Source organism: Botrytis byssoidea (assembly GCF_014898295.1).
Source record: "Botrytis byssoidea strain MUCL 94 chromosome Unknown BBYS_025, whole genome shotgun sequence".
Classification (NCBI taxonomy): domain Eukaryota; kingdom Fungi; phylum Ascomycota; class Leotiomycetes; order Helotiales; family Sclerotiniaceae; genus Botrytis; species Botrytis byssoidea.
In genome coordinates this window covers 182,989-206,447 of record NW_024065866.1, presented here as the reverse complement: position 1 = coordinate 206,447, position 23,459 = coordinate 182,989, and the positions used below count along the sequence as shown (strand labels likewise).

Here is a 23,459-nt window from a genome sequence, read left to right as displayed (position 1 = left end):
CCCCTGCTCAGCACCCTGGTCGTCGCATGAATTTAACTTAATTTTAGGACCTGCTGACTTCCTGCGCATATATCTAGTCTGGCTTTGGGAGAAAAAAGGGAAGAAAGGTACCAGAGATTTTAATTAAGATGCAGAGAGGTGACACTGCAGTAAACCCATCAAAAAAGTGTATGTGTACTAATCATGAAAGATTGACCATCACCTCTGATAGATGCCATAGGACATACAAATGCAGCCCGCATGCGAGTATTTTTCAAAACGTCAAGATGCATATTGGTGTTAAGCTACACTACTCAATCTTCCCACTAAGAAGCAATGGCGTGAAGGAACCAGACCCCCAATTCATCTAATGCTTGCTTTTCTGCTAATACAAATGTTAGCTATGGCTTGTAGTTTGTTCGGGACATATCCAAAGCTTGGCTGTCCCAAATAGTGGGTTCATACTACGATCCTTTGGTCGGACTATGGAAAACATACATAATGCCGATTTTTGGAGAATTGGTTCGTGGGAGTCTTGTGTAAGGAATGGATGCGATATAGAGAAGACCTGTTAAATCCTGAAACAAATATTATCTTCGATGAGTAGTCTGGGGTGGGAATTTCAATATACCCACTCCAACTCTCCAATGTCTACAGCGGCAACCTAACCCACCGAATCTTATCGAGTACGAGATACATTACCATTCTAGGATAAAAGTAGCTTGCTAAAACTCGCTTACTAAATTTACGAAGGAAGTAAGTATCCTGTCTTTCTTTTCCTGTTGGGGAATTGCAGAATTCGAAAACTCGTGTCGATCACATCAAGATCTGCGTTCAATACATCAGTAGTGGCCTTCATGAAGTTTGTAAGTGTACATACGACGATGAATTAACTAACCGCATCTTAGGTTCCGTGGCGCATTATCTATTGTTGTTTATCACTATTTATCATTGTCGTTATTGATTGATATTGGTATCGGTAGGTATTGGATGTACATGTCTAGATATCCTGCCCCTGCGAAGAAGTCTGCACGGAATACGATCCAGAATCATAGTCTCAATTACTCACTGGATTTACAATCACATCCTAGTGAGTGGCGAGCATCAATGCTCTGCTCTGCTCTTCTTTCTTGTACAATGAGATCGTTCAGTGACGAAGATTAGATCAAATCAGACAAAATTCTTGCAATTCAAAGTAGGAATAAGCGCGCATTCGGCATTCTTCTTATAAATTTACACAGTATACTATACCATTACATTATGTAAACGATGTGGTATGGTACGGAACATGTATCATTCAGAATCACAACCTTTCTTCTCTGATCTCATTTCATTTCGCAATACCATTCATTCGTTCATTCATCCATCCGTTCACTCTGATTGCATCTTCAATTATTCAGATAGTTCTCTCACCCATTTCAAGTCTATATCCATCTACCACCAGACCGGCAGCATCGCACATCCCATCAAGACTCGCATCTCGAGACATTGAGCGTCGCTTATCTTGCCGCACGGAAAACTCAGGGTGCGTATGCCAATCACAAGTCAGGAACTCGCTCGCAGGCGCGGCTGCATCATTCTCTCCATGCCGAAGTGATCGGCGTTGATACGCGTGGATATGTCGATCGGTGCATGTCGATAGCTTTCGGGGACCGATGATCTTTGCAGTTTCTATATTCCCACAAGTTAGTTTACTTTGCGGTTGAAAGTACGTTGTTCCTACTCCTTGTGATAGTGTCAGGGGAAGTCTGTTTACAGAATTCCCAGACTTAAAACCGATGAGTTATGAAGATAGGGGGAGACAGTCTTACAACTCTCTCTGTGTAGTCTACTGGTGACGTGACGATACCTGTACATCCGCACATCTGCAAATCTAATGTAAGATATCCTCCCATTGTGGAAAGTCTTACTACCATAATGTTGCTTTGATTGTAGTACCAAAGTATTCTGTGAGATTACAATAGTTTGACGTGGCTGGCTACGAGCCTACGGAGAAGTATTGAATCTTCACTTTCGGGTGCCTGTCATTACTAGACGAAATGAAATTGGTGATTTTGTAAGCATGATACTGATAGAGCCGATAACTCATACATCATCTCATTATGTATGATCTTCTATCTCTCTATTACTCATCGCTCGAGTCGGCAACTTTCATCCCTCTATTGCTTTAACGCTAATTCTCCTTTCTGCAAAGTCCAGATCAAATTTGACACTGGTCCTTCATTCAACGACCATCATATCTCTAAGTAAGAAACTATACTTTTGGTCTTACCCGAGATCCTTTCATCGTTGTACTTCCCTTACAAAAGTCATTGTATATTGTAAGTTAAGGGAGTGTGGCCAACTACAAAAGATTTCTCTGGAGATATTTACCTATTGTCCACCTGCGGATGAAAACTTACAAGCCCAATTCAGCTCTGATCGACACCACCATTGCATGAAATGACATATACATGCTAGCTAATCTCTGCGACAAAAGGCTCACGAGAACCCTGTCACTCTCATTCAAACCCCCTCCTCGAGGGAATCAGTTGAGGTTTTCAAAGATCCATCTTTGTTTCTAGGGTTGCGAAATGGAGAGTGGGCATAGTGGTAAATTAATTCCGCGATCCAATTGTTCGATAACATAAAGAATGTGAGATATCTAGCATGCGATGACTACCTAGCGAATATATAAAAGAATATTTCAAAAATATCATAGCACAAGATAACAATTTAAAGATTCCCTCCCTCAACCTTTATCCCTCATGAGTGAGAGTGAACACATCAACAACCACCACACCCCTATTCTTCATTTTCCCATTTTCCCATCCAAAAATATAGCGAGAAGAAACGGAATACGAAACAAAAAGTGGGAATATCTGGACACCCATATCTGTGACAAGTCCGACCTACTTCATCTTCTAAAAGCGGATGGAAAATGAACTAAGAAATTGATCATACCACCGAGCTTGGAGAGATCCGGCAGTGTAGACTGATATTAGATTTCATACGCACCATATATATCGATTAAGTGGTAGCTAGAATCGAGATCTGCCGGGTAAATAAGCATCCCCGCAGATGCCACGTGGAAATGACAAACTTGAACCTAACAGACACTACCGCCTAGAATATCTCTAGCACTCATCCTTTGATACGCTTTTCAGGACGCTTGTCGGGAACTACCTTGCATATGAAGGGGTACAGATGTGCAACAAACTCATTCCTTCTAACGTGTAGATTGGAGGGAGTATATGGTACTAGTAGTAAGATACAAACGACTTTGAGCTACCACAGACTACCGCGTAGATTCTTCCTGATATGCTCACTTTCTGGACCTCTGTGAGAATGCTTGTTAGGATGCACTATATGCTGGGTTATACATACAAAGGGTGTAGCAAAACTATTCCCATAAGTACCGAAGAATATAACTGGGATATGTAGCTAGTGTATGAGTATCCAGCTATGATATTCAAAGTAACAGACGCATCGTTGAAACCATACTCGAGGTACCTACCTATACTTGTAAGGGGCATATTCTCCTTTCAAATTTGTACCCCAGAGGGATTGGGTATGCAATAAATCTAGATCTTTTGAGATCGAGGTTTAAATCGGGATATCATTAAGTATTTCATGGAAAGGACCTACATCATTATAAAACGCACTTACATACGTCTCCGTTCCCCTCTTCCTGAAAACCACAACCCGCAAAGCTCTCCTGCCGGCCCAGAATATACAAAAATACAGTCCCCCCATATCCAATTCAAATGCTCCATGTCAATGTCCCAGTTCATCGTCCTATCCACTATCTCTCCTCGCGTTCTTCCAATCTCCTGTACATACCCACTAGGCACTACTACTTACCTCAGAGACCTTCATCTATGCACCTGAGTTTCGGGTCCAAGCACAGGAGGTAGACTATACAAACCATTACAGAAAATACTAATAGTAGGAAAGAAAAGCAAGAATGGTAAAGAATCGTTGCGAGAATTATTACATACCTGGGTATTTAGACAGATCATCATGAAGATTCATGGAATACCATCAAAGAAAGAGGGTAGAAGGAAAGACAGAAACTTTTGAGTAGACGTCAATAAATCCTTTCAGAAAGAAGAGTGAGAAGTAAGGCTTCCGGGTGGAAAAATAGGTTCTTAGGGAATGGAAAAAAAGGATTACCAGATAGATAGACATACCAGTAGACATAATGCAGAAGAGCAGATTAATACCACGCATTTTCAACCCACTCCCTTCCCTTCCATCATTTCCAGTATCCTCACTCTCCTTCTCCTCTCCCGCTTCTCTCCAGCCGCTTTCTCTTCACCAAGATCATTTATATTACATCACTCAGGCTCACAGCCCCTCAAAACATAACCACAAAACGTAACTATATCAAATATGCTAACGCAATGACTTTGTATTCGCTATGCTGCCCTTTTAATATACATGCTTCCCCCGCTGTCACCAGAAGAAAAGAAAATGCGAGATACCTACTAGTGTTTCGTCGCTGGAATATCAGAGCATATTTTCTATTCACTTGCTCAGTTCCTCCACCCACTCCACAAACCCCAGCTGACATTATTTTCCATTTATTTTCCGAGTCTCAAGGACATAGATTCCTCCGTCTATGCACTTGAAATTACCCCCTTCCTTTCCCATTCCGCCCCTTCCCTTCCCCTCGAAAACGCCCCGGTGCGGAGAACACAATAATATAAGCCAAGCCCAAGCCCGCCCTATGTTAATCAACTGGAATTCACCCCAGTGCCCTTGTACTCCATCCTGTAAATGATACCAATGATGCGAAAACTCCTTGAAACTAGGAAAATCGTATGATGATGATTCGTGAAATAGTATCCTGTTGATTTGGACACAAAGAAAAGAAATAAGATTGAGATTGTCGAGCATCCTAGAATTGTATGCTCGAAATTGTGAAGTTACAAGAAAATGCCCACCCATCTATCCTTGTTTTTAACAATCGATTCGCATTCATCAACTGCGCAAAGAACTGTCTTGGCTCCGCGAAAGGAGGATATTTTGTCGTTTGTGCGGTTTTGAAAACACTTATTGCAGAAGACCTAGTCGATGTTAATGATGGTAGATAGAAGTGAAATGGATCGAACTTACATGACCACAATCCTTCACGACCCAGAAAGGATGTTCTTCTCTATCCTTTTTACTCGGTGCTCCACGAGATTTCTTTGCTACTGGCTCCTCACCATCCTTTTTGTGAATCAACTCTTCTTCGCAACTCGGGCAAATCGCAGTATCACTCTCCGTGGGAGACCTCGTAAATCCTGCGGGAACTGCTGGAGGCGCAACATGTTCGGGTTTGTTCTCTTGTAAAGCCACTCTTCCATAATCCATACCGTTTGGCATAGCTGGGAAATCTGCAAATAAATGAACTCCTACATCTCGACCCCCAAAACCCAAAAAATTATGGACGTCCATGATAATACCCGCACCGTTGTCGTACATATTTCTCAGTCCACCAAACGCAAGTTCACCATTGGGGCCTGCTGGCGTTGGTCTTTGGGGACTCATTGGATTGCCACCGTAATGACCGGCTACAAATCCAGGCGGGGTAGCTCTTCCATTTCTCTGTCTCTGCAAACGTTCAAAAACTCCAAGTCTAGCATGTATTGGTGGTAGTGGTGGGGCACGGGGAGGTAAAGGTACAGAACGTTCTCGAGAATGAGTTATGATAATAGTGTCATCCTCATCATCATCGTCATCTCCTGTGAGATCCACAAACTGCTCTAATCTTGCTTCACTTCTCCCTAATCTCGGTGGTGGTCTCGAGGCAGTAGGGTTTCGATTATGAGCGGACATACGGCCTGCAGGAAAAGGCGAACCTGAGGGTGAGGGCGAAGGTGTATTGTGTCTTCGACTGTTGGCTGCCCTACGAACAGCTGCAGGATTAATTCGAGTTTGGGGTGAAGGATCGTCATCTTGATCGGATGTTAGATCAATAACATTTTCTGAGTTTACTACCGGACGGTGGCGCCGAGATGATGCTTCCATTGTTCCGACCTCCCCTACTGGTTGAGTATGTCCACCGGCACGCCGACTGCGCAGACTAGATTGTCCAGAATTATTATTGGGGTTTGGTGATCTTCGTCTTTGTCGTTCTCGGAGAGGGGATGTGGCGACATTAGGTGGTGCAATTCTTGAAGAGGAGTTACCCAAGTCTGAGGAGGTACTTTCTCGAAACAATTCTGGCGACGATGAAATTCTTGGATGTGATTGGGACATCTCTGCAAGAGATCGCTTCAAACAGAATTTGTTAGTAAAGAAAGAACTATCCAAACATACCTTTTATTCAAAGAAAAAAAGTAAACATTTGCTTCCTACCTTACGACTTTCCCGACTTCCTAACCATCCATTCTCCATGGTTGATAGAACTCACCAGTATATGCGCTCGGAGTTTTGATTACTTTTATGAATTGAAAAGGAAAGTAACAACTCTTGACAAAAATCAGGAGGCGAACAAAGATCCTTTTGCTCAATAAGTCGATGGTATGTAGGCGATCGAATGTGTCTCTTTTGTGGTGGGGGTGTTGTGTGTTGTTGCAATAAGAAGTCGAAGTTGTTCCAGTCGGACCCAATTTGATATAGAACTAGTGACGATTATGAGAAACTGATATGAGTAAGCGAACGAGCGAACGCAATCTACCGTACTACTGGGTGTAATAAGTATTATTAGATTTCATAATTGAACCAGAGTTATATATGGAGTGAAGTAGAATTTGTGAAAGAATTTACGCCCAGGTGATTTATAATCTTTGATCCGAATTGAAATTCTTTACCTAGTTGCCACTCAGAGTACAAATGGAGATACTGCGTCTAGATACAATTTCCAACCTCGGAAGACCCTTCATCAATGTACGCGTGCTGCAAGCAAGCATTCAGTGCAATACGATACAATAATAAATACAAATTCGAATTGTATTCACTATTCAATCTCAATTTCCATCACATCTCAAGATAGTTTAACAACGTATTACTATCATTTCTCTATTTTCACCACTTTATCAAGCTGAGACTCTTGTGTTCTTGTTTCAGTGCTGGCTGGTCCATGCCGCCAATATTGTTCATTTTTGGCATCCCAAAGATGCTGCTCCCCTAACATTACAGTGACATGTGAAAAGGGGCCCTATTCCCAAATCCTATTCCATTTCACATCTTCGAATCACCAAACTCCATGACATTCACATCCCATTTCTGTTTCCTTTGACCCCCTATCATGCAAATTCCATTATGCAGGCGCTACACCAAGGACATTCACAACCCCTTCACTATCAACAGTGATCAAACTCTTCGCTTCCTCACCCCATTGTACTGCAGTTGCTGGAACAGCTACGCTCAAAGCATCCGACCAGGATTTCGTAGATTTGGTGTATTGGGAGATGGTAAGCCCTCTTGGTCCGGAAGCTGCCAAAAATTGACCAGTGTAATCCCATTGGATAGCATCAACTGGTCCACCGATTTCTAGAATCTTCGCCTCTGCAGCCTTTCCTTCTTTTCGGATATCGAAAATTACAACACTGGTAGATCCTTTGGCAACTGCCGCAAACCATATACCGTTTTCAGAAAAGGCGACATCCTGAACTGGTCCGTCAATCTCGAAATTTACACCAGCGCTTTCTCCTGTCTTGACATGGAATAACTTAATCTGTCCATCAGCGCCGCCAGCTGCAAAGAGATGACCATCTGGATGGAAAGCTGCTGTTTTAAGTTCTAGAAGATGTTAACAAGGCTGACGCCAGACAGGTTCCTATTCACACAATTGACATACCTGAATCTGCATAAATCTGTGTGATTGCCGCTTTCTCGGCCAAATCATAGAAAACAAAGCTCTTGTCGATACCAACAGAGGCTAAAATTTCACCACTTGGATGTAATGCAAGAGCATTTACCGCTCCAGCATGCGATGTAAATGTATGCTCCTCATCTCCAAACACTTTCACCTCTCCCTTTGCAGTAGACACAATAGGTGTGCTTTTATAGAAAGCAGCTCCCGTGACTTGTCCTCCGGCTTCAAATGATTTTATAATCTTCTGTTCGGCCAGAGAATAGATACCTGCCTCTCCTTTCGATCCACCAACAACTAACCGATCTTCGGTCTGGGCGAGTGAAACACACCCAGGGTATAAAGGTTCCGAAGTAGAGGTGATCGTAAATTGGCCAATATCTTCAGTGGTAGCCCATCCTTTTGGAACGGGTCGCTTTCGGCGGCTTTTGGAAAGTCTGTATCTTCGTTAGCAATTGAATTCATAAGTCGGGCCTCGTCAAGTCTCGTACTCGGCTTGTGTAGTATCAACCAGATTCGCCAAATTTTCTGGAAGACCTTGAGTATCAATCTGCATAGCGTCTCCATTTCCTGCATTTCCTGCACCAATTGAAACCTTGCTCAACGCATCTCTAGCCTCGTCTCTCTCCTTTGTCAACCGCGCAATAACTCTTACAGCTGCATCATGTTGATACAATGCTGTCGACAGCTCCTGTCGCGTCTGATGTAATTGTTGTCTTATTGTGAAACTTTCCAATGCTAATGCATCCCATTCATTTTGGAAAGTGGAAAGGAGAGAAGGAATCGATGTGAGGGTTGGAGGTCTAGGAGTGACAATTTTGGCGGATTTGAGGTCGATTAGATCTGCGATTTCGAGGTCTTCTCCCGTAACTGGATCCTTATGATTCTCTGAAATATATGATTCGATAAGTCGTTTTTCGAAGACGTTGCCTGAAATCTGTTATTCTTAAGCTCACTGAATAGATACCTTGTTTACACAACTTACCTGATTTCGATGAAGCAACTGGATGCTGTGGAGCTTCTCCAGATACTGTAAAATGTCAATGTCAAGTATCAAACAAATTCTGGGAGCTTTCAAAACTTACTTGAGCACAACATATTGATTCGCGTTGATATGAGATTTGAAGCTCTAAACTCGCGCCGTGATCCGACAAATAAAAAGATATTTTGAGGTCGCGACCAATCCATAATGACGCTAATCTATCTACGGCTTAGTTCGTGGGTTTGAAGCTCCCGGCGCCGGCCTTGTGTGGGGAATTTCATGTCCTTTTAAGTAAATTCATCACACTTTGGGATATATGGAGTAATACTCATTATTAAATGCTTATTTGGTATTATATATAACGTGGTTTATCATCATATAGGCCATATCATCTTGTGGACCACTTTCACCTCAATTATCATCTCTTTACTTTAATACGCGATTTATTAACAATTTATTATAAAAACAATTAATAAAAAAGCATAAATCATTCTAATTATTAAAATTATTCAAAAAAACAAAAAATTAAGTATTTAGAAAGCTATTAAGCTATATAATATTTTATATATAATAATTCAGTATAGAATAAACAATCTTATCTTTTATATAGAATATTAATACAAAATCTATAAGATTATAGAATTAAAAGAGGAAGTGATTATTCAATATATAATTGATATAAATAATAAAGAGTTTCTATCTAAACTCAAAAATATAAAAGATATAGTGAATTATATTCTTAAATCAAAAGGTATAAAAAAAGTTGGAAAGCTTTGGGCTTATTGATTTATAAAATATTATATAAAATTAAAAATATATTTTAATTATATTTATAATTTTCAAAAAGTTTTTTATAAAGATCCCAAGTTTATTAAAGACTAGTTTTATTTAGTTTTGAGTATACAAACAAAATATGGTATTCTCGACTACAATTTCTATAATTTTGATGAAATCAGCTTTATAATGGGTATAATATACTCTGGAATAATTATAACTAATACTAAATGAAATAATAAAAACAAAATAATATAATTAAATAATAAAAAATGAATTATAGTGATTATATATAGTAATAAAAAGGATAAAACTATATCTCTATTTCTAATAATTTAAGGATAGATTCATCTCTCCAATTGGTATACTAAAACCAATTTCCCTATAAATTAAGTTATTAAACCTACTTTCAATAAATGAATAAATAATAAGATAGATTTAGAATAATTGAAATACTTCAATAAGTATACTCTGAATCAAAAAAAGGGCAAATATTGAATGTTAATACTGAATAAATATGAAAACTATGAATTAATATATTTTCAGTTATATTACAAAGTAAATAATATAATATATCTAAAATTATTATTATATTCAAATTATTTAATTCAATTACTTGATATTAATTATTTTAGTAGTTTGAAATATTTATATAGCACTCAAATTGATGGATTTATTAAAATATATATCAATCATATTTCGAAAATTGAATTCTTAATAGCTTTCAAAACTGTATATCAAGAATCAATTATGATTTAAAATATAAAAACAGATTTTTAAGAAATAGATTTAATATTATTTGATTCTAAAACTATATTCTTGAAATTGAATATTCGAATTTATATACCTACTCTCTCTTTTTTCAATTCAGATTTGTAAATTTTTCAAATTCCTTATAATCTGATTGAAGTTTTTTTATAATTAATTTTAATAAAATCTCAAATAGCTTATTATCAATCAAGCTCTTTTATATCTATATTTGAAATTGTATTAGCTTTAGTTAAAGATATAAAGAGATTAGCTTATAAGAATATACTTTTAAATACAAAAAATTATATATTTCAAAAAGCAAATAAGATATTAAATAAATATTAATATATTAAAAAGATTCAATTGTATAATAAAGAAGTATTTATTAGATAAAAAATTAAAGATATATTATTTTAATAAAAGATTAATATTCAGATTCAATGCAATAAATATCAAAAAAAAAGGAATTTTAATGGGGAAGTATTTTCTAATTAATGTTATAATAAATATAGAAAATTAGGTTATAATTCAAAAACTTATCAAATCAATATAATAAATCCTAAATTATTAGATTCTTAATAGTTTTAATTAATTAATTTGATAGTTATGGAATAATATGGGTTTAAATACGATAATTGAGGTGAAAGTGGCCCACATGATGATATGGCCCACATGATGATAAACCACGTTATTCGAAATATATAAACATTTGTCCATCGATTCTTCTCATTCTCCCCAAGAGCTTTTCTACCTATATCAGAAACAATGACTTCAATACCTCCAATCGCTGGAATTCCCTCCCTATCCACTGCTGAAAGAGCCGGTGTCCTCGACGCCCTATTCGAGCCATGTACTGCTCTCCATACACTCTCTATGGATTTACTTCATACAACAACTTTCGAGTCGTACAATGATCTTATCGCAAGTGTCGGTACCCAACTTGTTGATCTGTCAGAAAGTACATTACCAAGTGATAGAGAGTGGCTAGACAAGATTCTTGGTTCCCACCCTAGATTAGGCGAGAAGAAAGTTGAAAGTGTACAATCCAAAGCCGAACAAGCTCAATTGAATACTGGACCTACAGAAGAAGCTGAAAAGTTAAAAGCTCTGAATGAAGAATATGAGAAGACTTTTCCAGGCTTGAGATATGTGTATGAACATGCCTATCTCCTGTAGTGGACAGGCGAGTGCTAACCATGATGTTAGTGTCTTTGTAAATGGAAGATCAAGACCTATCATTTTTGAAGATATGAGAAGAAGAATATCGAGAGGAGATATTGGACTCGAGAGGAAAGAGGCTATTCAGGTACGCCGTATTCGAGATTTAATCATGGTTTTTTTCATAGCTAACTCCAATGCAGGCCATGTGTGATATTGCAGTAGACCGCGCCACCAAGCTACAAAAAGCATTATGAAAACACTCGAACTCCAATAAATCCAACCATTTATGCGTTGATACGTTTTTGGATACTTGTGAACACATACCCATGCAAATGCCATGACGCCGATTAGCCCCCCTCCCAAAGTGTTATGTATAGCTTTCAAGTTAAGTTTGAGGACCTCTACAGAGCCCCCGACAGAGAATCTCATCTATCACAGTAGATAGTCCCCAATTCCCCCTCTGAGGTTGCCTCCATTGTCAATTCCAACCGACTATCGAGTTTCTTCATCTCACAGCCAGTTATCCCACCAAAACTCCCATCTCCGCACCTCCAACACACACAAAATAGCTATCATGCAATCTCTCCTCCTCCCGTAGCATCTCCACAATTCTCTCGTCTTCGGGCGGACTCAGTGGCTGCTCTTGCATATCCTCTGGAGAAAGTCCATCAAGCGTATCAAGGTACTCATACTCATCTTCTCCCTCTTCCGAAGAACACATGACATTGAAGTCACTATAGATCATCTTCTCACACCCATCCTCCAGTTCATCCATCAACATCTCATCTTCTGAATCTAAAACATCATAGTTCGACCTTCCAAGTGGACTCGGAGGCAACACAAGTTCATTCCACCTTTTGTTCTGTTTTTCCTCAAGAATCTCCCTTAGATGCATATCCACATCCAACAATGTCCGTTGCTTTTGCTCTCGAAACATTGACTCCCTTGCCCCATGCATCCGCATCTGCAACCTGATTCGATTGAAAATCGCCACCTTCCGTAGCACATTACGTTCCATTCCAATTTCTTTCTTTCCTCCAACTTTTCCGTCTCCTCCAAGTACTCCAAGCCTTTTCACCCCACCAACACCCTTCACACATACTCCTTTCATGCCAAATATCCTAGCATGTTTGTAGCTTGCAGGCACAGAGAATGGCCTACTCAATCGCGAGGTAATAAGATGAAGACGCAATCTTCTTTTTTTTCGTCCTGGTCCTTCATTCACAGTATTCACGTTCAAGTTTCCATCGACGTCTGAGAGGGGGCGTGTACGCTTCGAGCGATAGGGAAGACATGTCGAGGGAGAGGTGAAGGTGAATTTGAAAGTGGCATTGGATTTGTTGGAGTCGAGGGGGCCAAATTGGAAGGAGGAAGATAGGGCCTTTGAGGCTTGAGTTTGGACTTGGGTTTGAACGCTGAGTGTAGTGGAAATAGTATGGTTCAATGGTATCATGTCCACATTCGGTTCTATTGAGTGTGTGTTTGCCAACTTAGGCAATGAAGTGAACGGAAAGAGGTGGTTATAGAAGTATCTTCATCTCATTTCCTCAATAACGAAGGAAAGTAATACATGGGATTTGAATCACTCATTTGGTATATTCTTCTTCTGGTAATGATGATCAACTTTACATCCTTTGAGGTTGTATCTTTAATACCGAATCCAGATCGGTTAAGCGAGCAATTGATTTCAATTCCCCAAAAACAAAGTAGGAAAAAGCTTCTTAGCACAAACAAAACAAAAAAAATAGCAGAAGAAAAAGAGCCGCCATCACCCCATATCATTCTCATAACACTTTTCCACAGCTCACCAGTACTCTGTAAAACATGCGTGCGTTCCACCACCTTTGCGGAATTTGCGGGGAAAGGTCATCCTTACGCCTAGCCACCAATACATCTTCTAGCTGCCCGAGAGGCTTACGGGGTTGCAAGAAACCCTGTTGCTGACTGGATCACGAGGAAGCCTGCATGCTGGCATCGTCGATGCGAGAGAGAAATCATACCATGCACGATATTCCAATACCAAGAAACACGAACGAAAGAAAGAAAAGGAAGGAAAGTAAAGCGGAGCGGAACAAAATAAAGGAAAGAAAAGATATAGGATCGATAGATCGAAAAGAGAATATGACAGAGTAAGATGCCTGGATAGACTAGAACATGCAAAGTCCCTTCTCGAATGTCGAATGTTGAATCATCTGTTCTAGAACAAGCCAGCTGCAAAAGTCTTTATGCCTAACTTCACTTTACTTTCCTAACCCTCACACTACTCTACTTACTCATCTCCATCTTCTTCAGCTAAACAAGTATCACATTCCACCCTTCCCTCCGAATCTCTTTCTCTAGTTTCCTTACACAAACCCATCCAACCATCCATTCCAAGCTTCAATAGTGCGTTGTACTAGTAAGCTCCTCCATTGAACCTCTAGCTTCCAACTTCTCGCTTCTACCTAATTAAATTTTTAGCCTCCATCACATTTCCAGGACTCTCCTGACCCTAAACCCAGACCCAGACCATCAAACCCATCTCCCAGCCACCATTAACCAGAAACCGCCCCTCGCGCCAGAATGCGGGGGCTCCATACATACGAGAAGAGTACCACGTCTGTCGATCTAACCCTTGCTTGGAGATAGACAGCCATTATTCCCTGTACGTAGAGAGTGGCGGGAACCCGCTAGAATAAATTAGGCAACTCCAGATTTTCTCACGAACCGATGTAACCCAAGAAAATTCCAAGAGTGAAGAATATTTTCACCAGGGGAGTATATCTAGGTAGGTAAATCTGGGATATTCCCGGAGCTAGCCGATACTTCATCACGACTATTCAGAGGAATAGCACACATGGTTCATCATCACAACTCCAAATTCGAACCACAGATAGTAGATGTTAACTTTTTTTTCTCATTGTACTTTTAGACCTTTTTGTTTTTCGTTTCTTCTCTTTCAAGAGCCATGAATCTCAACATTTTAAACACTAATTGTCTTGAAAACGTTGAAGTTCTCTCCAGTTCCCACAAGTGCTCCTGGAATCTGTGGATGCCAATGGCACTCCTTAACCTTCGCCATATAATGCACAAATAGCAATTGTGGAGGGACATCATTAACTCCACCAGTATCCTTACTTTCCTCATCATCCAACTCGACTGCCAAATCCCACAGCGTTAAAGTGTCATCACCAGCTGCAACCGCAACAATACTGTCGTCAGTAGGATGCCATTCTACACTTGTAATTTGCTCTTTGTGGAAGTTGAAAGAAGCGACTGGAGACGGCTTAGATGGTTCAGAAGTCTTTGAAGGTTTCCAATTTCGTAGATCCCAAACTGCCCAGACTCCGTCGTCGGCGCCGGAGGCAAGAAGATGAGAAGTTTGGTGTGACCAGGACATGACGTTTACGTCTGTTTCGGAAACCTGGACTGTGAGTGCTGCGGTTCGAGATTTACTTCGAATGTCCCAGACTTTGATTGTTCCATCGCTGGACGCGGATGCGAAAACGTTCTTTTCCGAAGGACTCCATTGCAATTCCTCGATACTTCCAGTGTGACCTGTGAATGGGCGTGCATCGGCTGACCAACTCTCTCCAGCAGTTCTTGTAGAGACGTAAATTTTGCCATCGTTATCTCCTGTTACCAACTTTCCGGTAGATATCAAAGGTGACCAATCCACAGCATAACCTTCTGATTTGTGCATTTTAAGAGTAGCCAAAGCTTTATTTTGTTGTGGAGTGATGACAGTGCCTGGGGTATCAAAAGAGGATAGATGAGGAGTAATATCGTGAATAAGAACTTGACCGGATTCGCTCATTGAAGCAGTAAGGGTAGTGGGAGGCCGCGAGGAGTCTGATGCGGGTATTTGATGCGAACGTATTCTGTTTGTAGTAGCAGTGAGAGGTATCGAAGCCGATTCGAGGATAGGATCCGAGTCTTCATCTTCATCTTCATCCGATTCGTCTTCGCCCTGTTCTCTCTCCATTCTACTCAATCCACTAAACTTCATAACCATCAATTGATTTTCCTTTTCCCGTTTATGTTCAGCTTGTGTTCCTGCAACTGCGTACATAGTAGCGGGGTATGTTTTTCGGTTGTCGCCCAAACCATCCTTAAGTATATCGAAAGAAAGACAAGGCCAGGGGGTACTAAGAGCATGAAGCATTTCGTATGTAGTAAGATCGGGGGATAATGTCTGCCCTGGTTCCAGTTTATTCCTACCAACTATGAAAGTTTGTTGATCGACTTCCATGGCCTCTATAAGTGCATTAGTAAACTTCCATAAATGCGCACTCGCAAGAGCTTCATGATTGCTTCTACTGACCTGCTTCTTCAGCCTCTCTCTCAGCATCAGGTCTTCCATCAACACCCGCCTCCAAAATCTCATCTTCGCTCTCATATTCATCTTCGAATTCGTCTTCGAACTCTCCTACCCCATCATCCAATTCTGGCTTTTCCGGCCTCTCGCCTGCCTTCAAGGACAGATCCATGTTCTCATCTTCAGCTGGACGTTTCGACATCTTGTATATGCGTGTTGTAGATAATTTGGTAGACAGTTTGCGACCCCTCAGAAAAAATAATTGATAGATTGTGGGGTTTTTCTTATCGTCACAATCGCAATTCGAAATTATTTTTTAGAGTCGGGTAATCTAAGGTTAAACCCCGATGGATTCATTCCTGAACAATCTTGGGTCGATGCCAATAGTATCAGAATTTGAATGTAGCCACCAAGATGTTGTATGAGCTCGTCGCAATTGTATGTCTTTCCCAAATGCTGTATATAACAAGAGAATACACAATCTAACAAATCTCTAGGTTCGACCCGGCAACCTCGTCGAGGTTAAAGAGTAAATCGCCTTTAAATTTCCCCTCCTACCCAACTCAATAATTGAGACTAACGACTGGATCCTCACCCACAGAATTGCCCGCACAGCTGGTTCCCTCATACTCAGATCCGGCGGTACCATCCGCGGCATACGCAACTGGGGAGTATCGAGTCTACCAAAACGAACACGCAAACATCAAGCACAATACCATGAAGGACATTACTTTGTCATGAGATACGACGCCTCGAGCAAGACGCAGGATAACGTACGGACAACTCTCGGATTAGATCCACGGATGATCAAGTTCAGTTCGGTGAAGTTGGGAGATGGCACATTGGAAAGTTTGAGTAAGATTGGTTCGACTATTCCTTGGACAATGGAGGAACATACAAAGGAGAAATGAGTGGTAGCATGGTGTCATTTGTGTGTTGTATTAGTAGGCGTCAGAAGGAAAATGCGATCAACATTTCCATGCCAGGATATGGAGGTTGACTTTACATTATGGAATTGAGGGATTGGTATTTCCACCTCACATTCTTGTATGGTGTTTCAAACGCCAGTCTGCTACCTAGAACGCCATTGCGCAACCAGGAATATGCTTCGCTGCAGGTAAAAAGAAATCAAAATGCATCCCTTCTGGGTTTTTATCATGCCTTCTCAATCAGTCTCCATTGTCTCCCCAACTTCCCCCGAATCTCCCCTGTTCTTCTTTACCCATGCAACAAATTCATCAATGACACTTGGCCATGCTGAATCTTCAGTCCAGAAGCTCAGACTCTCATCCTCCATTGTCTTTGCATGAAATTGATATGTCTGGTTCCATAAATCCTTGTTGACACTCTTCTTCCAATTCTGCCCGAGGAACTCCAACCAGAGTTTGATCCAATTGGTCGAGGCGGTATTCCATTCCTTTCCTGGAGAGTTGAACAAGAGCTCCCAGTATACGCTGGCAAGTTCTAACGAAAGAGCTTTCTGCCCCTTCTCACGAGCACAGATAAAGGTGTGTCTGTATACTCTCTTGAACAACTCCACATCAGTCGACAATGAATCTTTGGCCTCTGAGATGTATGACTTTTGCTTGGGCAATGTATCAAGGCTGTTCAAAAGTGTCAGTAATTGAGGGTAAACATTGTGAGGATGTCATTACCCCAACTTTTTCCATCCCTCGACAAAGCCCTCCTTGGTCATCTCTCCTATTGAAGGTACTTGAATGATCTCGCAGGGAATCAGGAACTCAACACCTTCCAGATTGATGCCCAAATCATCCCCAAAATACTTCATAGTACCTTCAACACCGACCATGTCAACATCATCATTGGAAGCTAGATCACCAATTTTCAGCTTCTTCTATGCTCAACCGCCTTGAAGAGATATTATTCGAGATACATACTGCGATAGCTCTCGAAAAGCTTCGACAAAGATTCTTTTTCTTTCGATTGGGCAGGGGCCCCGTTTCCTTGGAAGAAGCTATTACGATTAGATTATTAGTGTATATTGTGGGAATTCGAGCAGGTGCATGGACGGCCAACGAGTTCACTGATAACTCATAGTATCCGTACTCATGATACTAGACGTCTGCTTCCTTGAATACGGACTTCGAATAAACCGTGCAACATCTCACTGCGGTGGATGAAACTGAACAGCATATATCTGGAGCAAGCCAGGGATGGTAAGGTGAAATAATGATGGGTTTCGAGCTGAACATAGTCGACCGAATTGGCAATCCTCAATTATAACAACGATGATGGGGTCCACCGACAGCAAGTGTAAACAAGCGTGCTTGAGTATTTCCTAACATCTCATGTGTGTTCGCCCATCAAACTCCATGCACAAGAACAGTTTTGACTTGCGCCGCGTATCCCGACCATTTCTTAAGGATGCCATCATAGTACGAAGTCATACCAAATATCAAGGGGATCGTGTGTCGTGTGTCAAACCGTAGTCCACATTTATCGATATTCGTTCCCGATATTCGTTCCCACAGCTCGAGTTCTAGGAAGTAAAACATTTGCTCACCTATCACATGCTGCTTCTAGTTTCCATCCCGTCGATTTTAGGATCTGCGAAACAAGATGCATTAGTAAATGTTTTATGTTTTGGCATCTTGGGTGGAAGAACTTAAGGCAACAGGCTTATCTCAGTTTACTTACTTTCAGAGCATTTCTTTCCGAAACCCCGGTAATTTGCATGAACTCATTGAGCATAGAACGTTGTGGTAGATTTAGAGGCATCTTGAAAAAGTTCCTCTATGTTTGGTGTTTATTGAAGGTCTAGAGGAGGAGATGGCGGGGTTGTGAATTTAAGAACATGGGCGTTTGGTCCGGCCTTAGTCCCGCAGCCTAGCTCAAAAATAAAGTTATGGGTGTTGTATTAAGATAAGAAAGACAGCTTATCATAAGCGATATTTGTTTCAGGTTGAGTCTTAGACGAGAATGATAGCTGCGACAAAAAGGAGAGCCGTCCACTCGAAAGTTTGAAGTGGTATTTGATTAATATAGTATTGTATATGGAACGATTAGGGGAAATAATCTTGAGGCTGGTTTCTTCTTAAAACGTGGTAGACCTACCCATTAAAAAACTTAAGGACATCATTCAAATTAAACAAGAATTAGTATGATTGATTTGTATCATTATTACTGGTCCTAATCACCGTCATGGGTCTCACCCACACACTAGATCACTGTCCATCCCAAACAATATTTATGTATACAAGTATGACAGACGCTCGAATAAATGAACCCCCCGAAATTGAATGCTGCTAATGGTATCTAATTTGAGTTTTGAAAAGAACGCAATGAAAAGCAGCCGCCATATAGTTCCTCCTAATCACCAAGTGGCATGCTCTCGAGCTCCTCTTCCAGTTGTCTCCAGTTATGGGCTTGAAGCTCCGAGTACTTCACACGTTCTTGTGCCCAGTCTTGACTCAGTCGACTGATGTTATATTGTGTCGATTGGAAGTAGATGAGCTCATCTCTTATGCACTCTTTAATAAATATCCCTCGTGCATGCTGAGCTACAATAGACTCCTTATCCTATGAAACGTTAGTTATCGTAAGCTTCAATTTCTGGTTCTGGAGCTTACTTTGATAATGGCTTCTGTGACCTTTTCAATTTCTCCTGGCTTAACCATGTTTTCAGGCTTTGATCGTATTGTCACTAATTTATTCTCGTTGTTTTCAATCCTGCGTTCTAAATATGGAATATTGTCTTTGTCATAGCGATCCCGACGCTCGAACATATCTCTCATGCTAACAAGAGAGTCTCGTTGCTTCTTTAAGTCTTCTAGAACGCCTTGATCCCAGGCCTTGGCCTCGTCTTCGAGAATGCTTTGACTGTTGGAAAGATGCTTGGCAGTAGAATGAAGACCCTCGTTCAACAGTGGCACATCATTGGTATCGATAGCGTAGGTGTCTTGAGAGACATCAGTGAGCGACTGTAAGCAGAGCGCCATGCGTAAATGATCTGCAGCAAGCCCTTCATTGCGTTTTGCTAGGCGGTCCATAAGATTGCACATGTTAACATAGGCTTCTGCAGATCGTCGAATACCGGTTCGAGTCTGGGCGAAGAGATCGTTCAGAGTAGGGGGGAGAGAGTCTTCTAGTCCCGGGGGTAGTGGCCGTCCAACAAATTCCTCCTGGACAGATATAGTAGCCTGCTTGCGCCAAACAGCAAGCTCCTGATGCTAATTAGCCTATACTTAGTAACAATATGTGAAATGTAAGAGAAGTGAAAACTTACTGTTGGAACAGTCAGAAACATTATGACCAATTGCTCTTGACTAAGAACAGGGTGTCGGACAAGTGCATTGGAAAATCGTGCTAATCCTCTTCTGCGTTTCTCCATAAATGAGCTTTCTGCAGCCAGATGATTTCCATTTACTAAGAACCCCTCGGGTCAGCAATGAAGATTGATTTGGTGGGCAAGTCATACATACCTGCAACTCTCTTCGGGGGCAGAAGTGGTAATTGTCTGAAAGGGAATCGCTTTTGTAAGCAATCTAACAACCAGACAAAATCACTATATCTTCTCACAACCTTACTTCCTCTGCGAACAGAAGAAACTTGATAGTTATGATGTTGGAATAAGAACATGCCCTCTTTCTCAGCTAACAGAGTGACGACTATGTTCTCTTCTGCTCCATTGCTAGTCACACGGCCACCGCCAAATGTGCGGGCTTGCGGAGCAGCTTCCTCTGGCCGTTCCCCTTCTCCACCATCGCCACCATCGCCACCGAATCCACCACTACCGCCAACTGGTGGCGTTGCTGAGTTGTTAAAATTTGGATTCGCATCAAAGGAGCCCCATCCTCCACTCGCAGGCTCTAAAGGAGCACTTCTAGGCTGCTGACGTTGATCTTCATTTGATGGTCCTGTAGAAGTATTTGTGAAGCCACTTACAGTTCTCACGGGTTCGCGTGCTCCGTTTGTCGGGGCCCCATTCGGTCTGGGACTAGCATGATTATGGCCTTTGTGAAGGGCTGGGCTTCCCCATGGATCAGCCTCGGGAAATTCCAGGGAGTCTTTTCGTAACATTCTAGATTGTGGGGGGGACAATGAGTTATGTATGGATGGCACAGGTGGTGGGGTTGCAGGTCGCTGAGTAGGCCTCGCAGTTGATTCATCGGTCGCAGAGGATTCTAAGTTTGCGGTTGTTAAGTTTGTCAAGCTTGCAAGCTTGGGCACTGGGAGATCTACGCATTTATCAGATTAGAACAAACGAAAGTGAATATTAAAAGACACTGACTCCTTCGTCGCTCATCTACACCATCAAGTGTAACTTCATGGACATCCTCTTCTTCCTGAGCCAACCCAATCAAAGCCAATAGTACATTGACCTCGCTCCGTTCTAGATCTTGTGGTTGTGAACTAGGGGCAATAATTTTCATGATCCAACTCGACTTCTCGGGACCCAAATCTGCAGCATCTAGAAGTTTTGTCACGCCGGTCCTACTAAGTTTCCCATTGGATTCATTGCCATCCTTGAGTATGTCATCAAAGATGTCAATATAACTCTCGGGCACATCGGATGTAGGAAGAAGAGTCTTTAGTAAAGCTCCTCGGTCTAGCTTCTTTGGCAGTGATGTACCCCATGGCGAGCCTCCCGCGACGTCGTCATCATCTGCGAATAGTGAAGATTTGGATCCTGGGGTTGAACTTGGCTCGTCGTCGAAGAGGGATAATCGCGACTTTGACGGAATTGTTGCGCCAACAGGCTCGTCGTCATCTCCGAATAGAGACATTATATTCCTAATATCCTCTAGGATGTATAATCATGTACAGTACGACAGAATGGAGTAATTTTGTAACGTAACGTCGTTATCATAGATAATTGTTTTGGATATTTTGGAAGCTTGGAAGCTCTAGACGCGGGAAAGCTTGGACATGCCTTCTCACCATGTAACCGCGCATATTTTAGTACACTACCTAGGTGGGACTGTGGAGGAGGTATGGATCCAAGTGATAGGAAACTCAAATTGAGAAATCGATTTGGGATCTTGGTGATATTTAGAATTATCTTAGTATGATTTACTAGATGTTATGAAATACTCAATATTCATTAATATCATCATCTATGTATGATATAAGTCACGTTTCCGTATTCACAATGAACGATGTCATCTAAACATATAGGCCCCCTTTAATATAAATACAAGATCCTGGTGTTAGTATTTTCGATACTTAAGTTTCTCGCCGTTAATAAGCCTCGGTGGACGGAAATATCAGATCTAATCATTGTGAGATTAGGGATCGGATATCCTTAGATCCAAGAGTAGGCTGCAGGATGAGCAATTATAGGACTACAAATTATCCTTACACAAAACGTTTGATGCTCGATCACTATTATATTCGGTCTGCGGGTGCAGGGTAGTATTTGAGGGTTCATTACACATGTAAACTTTTATTTCGTGATAAAATACGACCTAGCTGTAAAGCTTTAAACCATACCAGTGCAGGATGAGACTCGAGCACCTGGCTCTATGTTTCGTCCTCGACAATTCAGAGTGTGATACACTCATTGAGGGATAAGAAGATTGCCATAGTCGGAATGAATCAACAACATCTTTTGCCTTCAGCTCTTTGGAGATGATTCAAAGAATGGCGTATTGTCACCAAAAATCTTGCAAAAATCTTGCTCGATCCATATCGGAATACGTCATAGCCATTCCTTATATTTAACATACAATGGCAACATTTACCATTTACCATATCCTGTTGGCACTCGCTGCAGCACCTGTACCTGTCTTCTTCGATTTCTTTTGGAAATTTCCAGTTCGTGGAGCCCTAAAGAACAAACTTGGTCCTTGTCCCTCCTCGACGGTATGACTTAGGTAGCCCCTGTGCGCCGGATCTCTATAGTATTCGATGTCTTTACGACTTGTGGGATCTGGCAGACGGTACGAGAATGGTGAAGCAGCGGCGGCGGCTGTGAGGATTGGAGAGTCGCTAACTAATTGGGCGTCGATTGCTGAGAGTGGAACGGAACTAGAGACAGATTCCCCCGCTAAAAGTCTCTTGATCGCTGGTTTTGTATAGAATCTAGTTGTGACTGTTCCTCCAAGCGCCTCCACTGCCTCGATTGCCGTCGCCGAAGCGCGAGATACCAGAATATTAATAGGCGTCTTCAACTCCTCCTTTCCTCTCGCTAAGAGCTTTACTCCATCCTTTACTCCGTGTAAACATCGAGAATCGGCCAATTCCTTCAAAGTGATGGGCCGTGTGGGATCAAGCCGACCTTGATCAATCCATTCTTGTATGCGATTAAGATTTATTGGGGACATATCAACGGAGAAACTGATAGGTTTATTAGCCATAGTTCGACATGAAGATCTCTCAAATAGACAATTTGAATCTCAATTGAGCGTAGTAAAACTTTGGAATTCATACTGATTCTCAAATCCTCTCACACCATGAACAACATCTTGTGGTGTTTGACCACCTTGAAATCGTGCTGGTACTTTTCCATGCTGCTTCTGACCCTTATGACCACGTCCTGATGTCTTTCCCTTTCCCGAAGATGGACCTCGACCTCTTCGTATACGTTTATTATATGCCCCAGAGTTGTCCGACAAAGATGAAAGGATCGAGGCGTTCCGGGTTTGCATCAACGGTGCAAGGAATGCAGCCAAAGGTGTGGCCAAAGTTGGCGCCGAGCGACAATAAGAAGTTAGCGCTGGTAATCGTGGAGGCATATTGTGTTGAAGGAGGGGGCAAGAGGGGGTAAA

The 23,459-nt window shown here is 41.4% G+C and overlaps 10 protein-coding genes across 10 annotated transcripts; 2 read left to right on the top strand and 8 right to left on the bottom strand.

Annotated features, from left to right (window-relative positions):
• Nucleotides 1-1,375: 1,375 nt before the first annotated feature.
• Nucleotides 1,376-1,874, bottom strand: EAE97_010015 (uncharacterized protein; the record flags this gene model as incomplete). Its single annotated transcript, XM_038880530.1, has 2 exons — nt 1,376-1,747; nt 1,791-1,874. The coding sequence occupies 2 exons, from the start codon at nt 1,872-1,874 to the stop codon at nt 1,376-1,378; spliced, it is 456 nt and encodes a 151-aa protein (XP_038728576.1).
• A 3,015-nt stretch (nt 1,875-4,889) lies between these two features.
• EAE97_010014 (uncharacterized protein) lies at nt 4,890-6,345 on the bottom strand (the record flags this gene model as incomplete). The annotated part of the gene is made up of 3 exons (XM_038880529.1): nt 4,890-5,030; nt 5,080-6,222; nt 6,307-6,345. The coding sequence occupies 3 exons, from the start codon at nt 6,343-6,345 to the stop codon at nt 4,890-4,892; spliced, it is 1,323 nt and encodes a 440-aa protein (XP_038728575.1).
• An 865-nt stretch (nt 6,346-7,210) lies between these two features.
• On the bottom strand, nt 7,211-8,863 carry EAE97_010013 (uncharacterized protein; the record flags this gene model as incomplete). The annotated part of the gene is made up of 5 exons (XM_038880528.1): nt 7,211-7,692; nt 7,751-8,202; nt 8,257-8,695; nt 8,751-8,795; nt 8,851-8,863. The coding sequence occupies 5 exons, from the start codon at nt 8,861-8,863 to the stop codon at nt 7,211-7,213; spliced, it is 1,431 nt and encodes a 476-aa protein (XP_038728574.1).
• A 2,173-nt stretch (nt 8,864-11,036) lies between these two features.
• Nucleotides 11,037-11,686, top strand: EAE97_010012 (uncharacterized protein; the record flags this gene model as incomplete). Its single annotated transcript, XM_038880527.1, has 3 exons — nt 11,037-11,422; nt 11,478-11,577; nt 11,633-11,686. The coding sequence occupies 3 exons, from the start codon at nt 11,037-11,039 to the stop codon at nt 11,684-11,686; spliced, it is 540 nt and encodes a 179-aa protein (XP_038728573.1).
• A 266-nt stretch (nt 11,687-11,952) lies between these two features.
• On the bottom strand, nt 11,953-12,885 carry EAE97_010011 (uncharacterized protein; the record flags this gene model as incomplete). Its single annotated transcript, XM_038880526.1, has 1 exon — nt 11,953-12,885. One exon carries the CDS (start codon nt 12,883-12,885, stop codon nt 11,953-11,955), a length of 933 nt encoding a protein of 310 aa, XP_038728572.1.
• A 1,509-nt stretch (nt 12,886-14,394) lies between these two features.
• On the bottom strand, nt 14,395-15,931 carry EAE97_010010 (uncharacterized protein; the record flags this gene model as incomplete). Its single annotated transcript, XM_038880525.1, has 2 exons — nt 14,395-15,668; nt 15,736-15,931. 2 exons carry the CDS (start codon nt 15,929-15,931, stop codon nt 14,395-14,397), a joined length of 1,470 nt encoding a protein of 489 aa, XP_038728571.1.
• Nucleotides 15,932-16,143: 212 nt separating this feature from the next.
• EAE97_010009 (uncharacterized protein) lies at nt 16,144-16,640 on the top strand (the record flags this gene model as incomplete). The annotated part of the gene is made up of 3 exons (XM_038880524.1): nt 16,144-16,167; nt 16,227-16,258; nt 16,331-16,640. 3 exons carry the CDS (start codon nt 16,144-16,146, stop codon nt 16,638-16,640), a joined length of 366 nt encoding a protein of 121 aa, XP_038728570.1.
• A 254-nt stretch (nt 16,641-16,894) lies between these two features.
• Nucleotides 16,895-18,573, bottom strand: EAE97_010008 (uncharacterized protein; the record flags this gene model as incomplete). Its single annotated transcript, XM_038880523.1, has 5 exons — nt 18,388-18,573; nt 18,254-18,297; nt 17,628-17,704; nt 17,385-17,559; nt 16,895-17,333 (listed from the first exon to the last, which is right to left on the bottom strand). Exons 1-5 carry the CDS (start codon nt 18,466-18,468, stop codon nt 16,895-16,897), a joined length of 816 nt encoding a protein of 271 aa, XP_038728569.1. The 5' UTR covers nt 18,469-18,573.
• A 275-nt stretch (nt 18,574-18,848) lies between these two features.
• EAE97_010007 (uncharacterized protein) lies at nt 18,849-21,567 on the bottom strand. Its single transcript, XM_038880522.1, has 5 exons — nt 20,981-21,567; nt 20,172-20,927; nt 19,976-20,115; nt 19,320-19,919; nt 18,849-19,269 (listed from the first exon to the last, which is right to left on the bottom strand). Exons 1-5 carry the CDS (start codon nt 21,474-21,476, stop codon nt 19,060-19,062), a joined length of 2,202 nt encoding a protein of 733 aa, XP_038728568.1. The 5' UTR covers nt 21,477-21,567; the 3' UTR covers nt 18,849-19,059.
• A 504-nt stretch (nt 21,568-22,071) lies between these two features.
• On the bottom strand, nt 22,072-23,426 carry EAE97_010006 (uncharacterized protein; the record flags this gene model as incomplete). The annotated part of the gene is made up of 2 exons (XM_038880521.1): nt 22,072-23,028; nt 23,122-23,426. The coding sequence occupies 2 exons, from the start codon at nt 23,424-23,426 to the stop codon at nt 22,437-22,439; spliced, it is 897 nt and encodes a 298-aa protein (XP_038728567.1). The 3' UTR covers nt 22,072-22,436.
• Between the last annotated feature and the right edge of the window lie 33 nt (nt 23,427-23,459).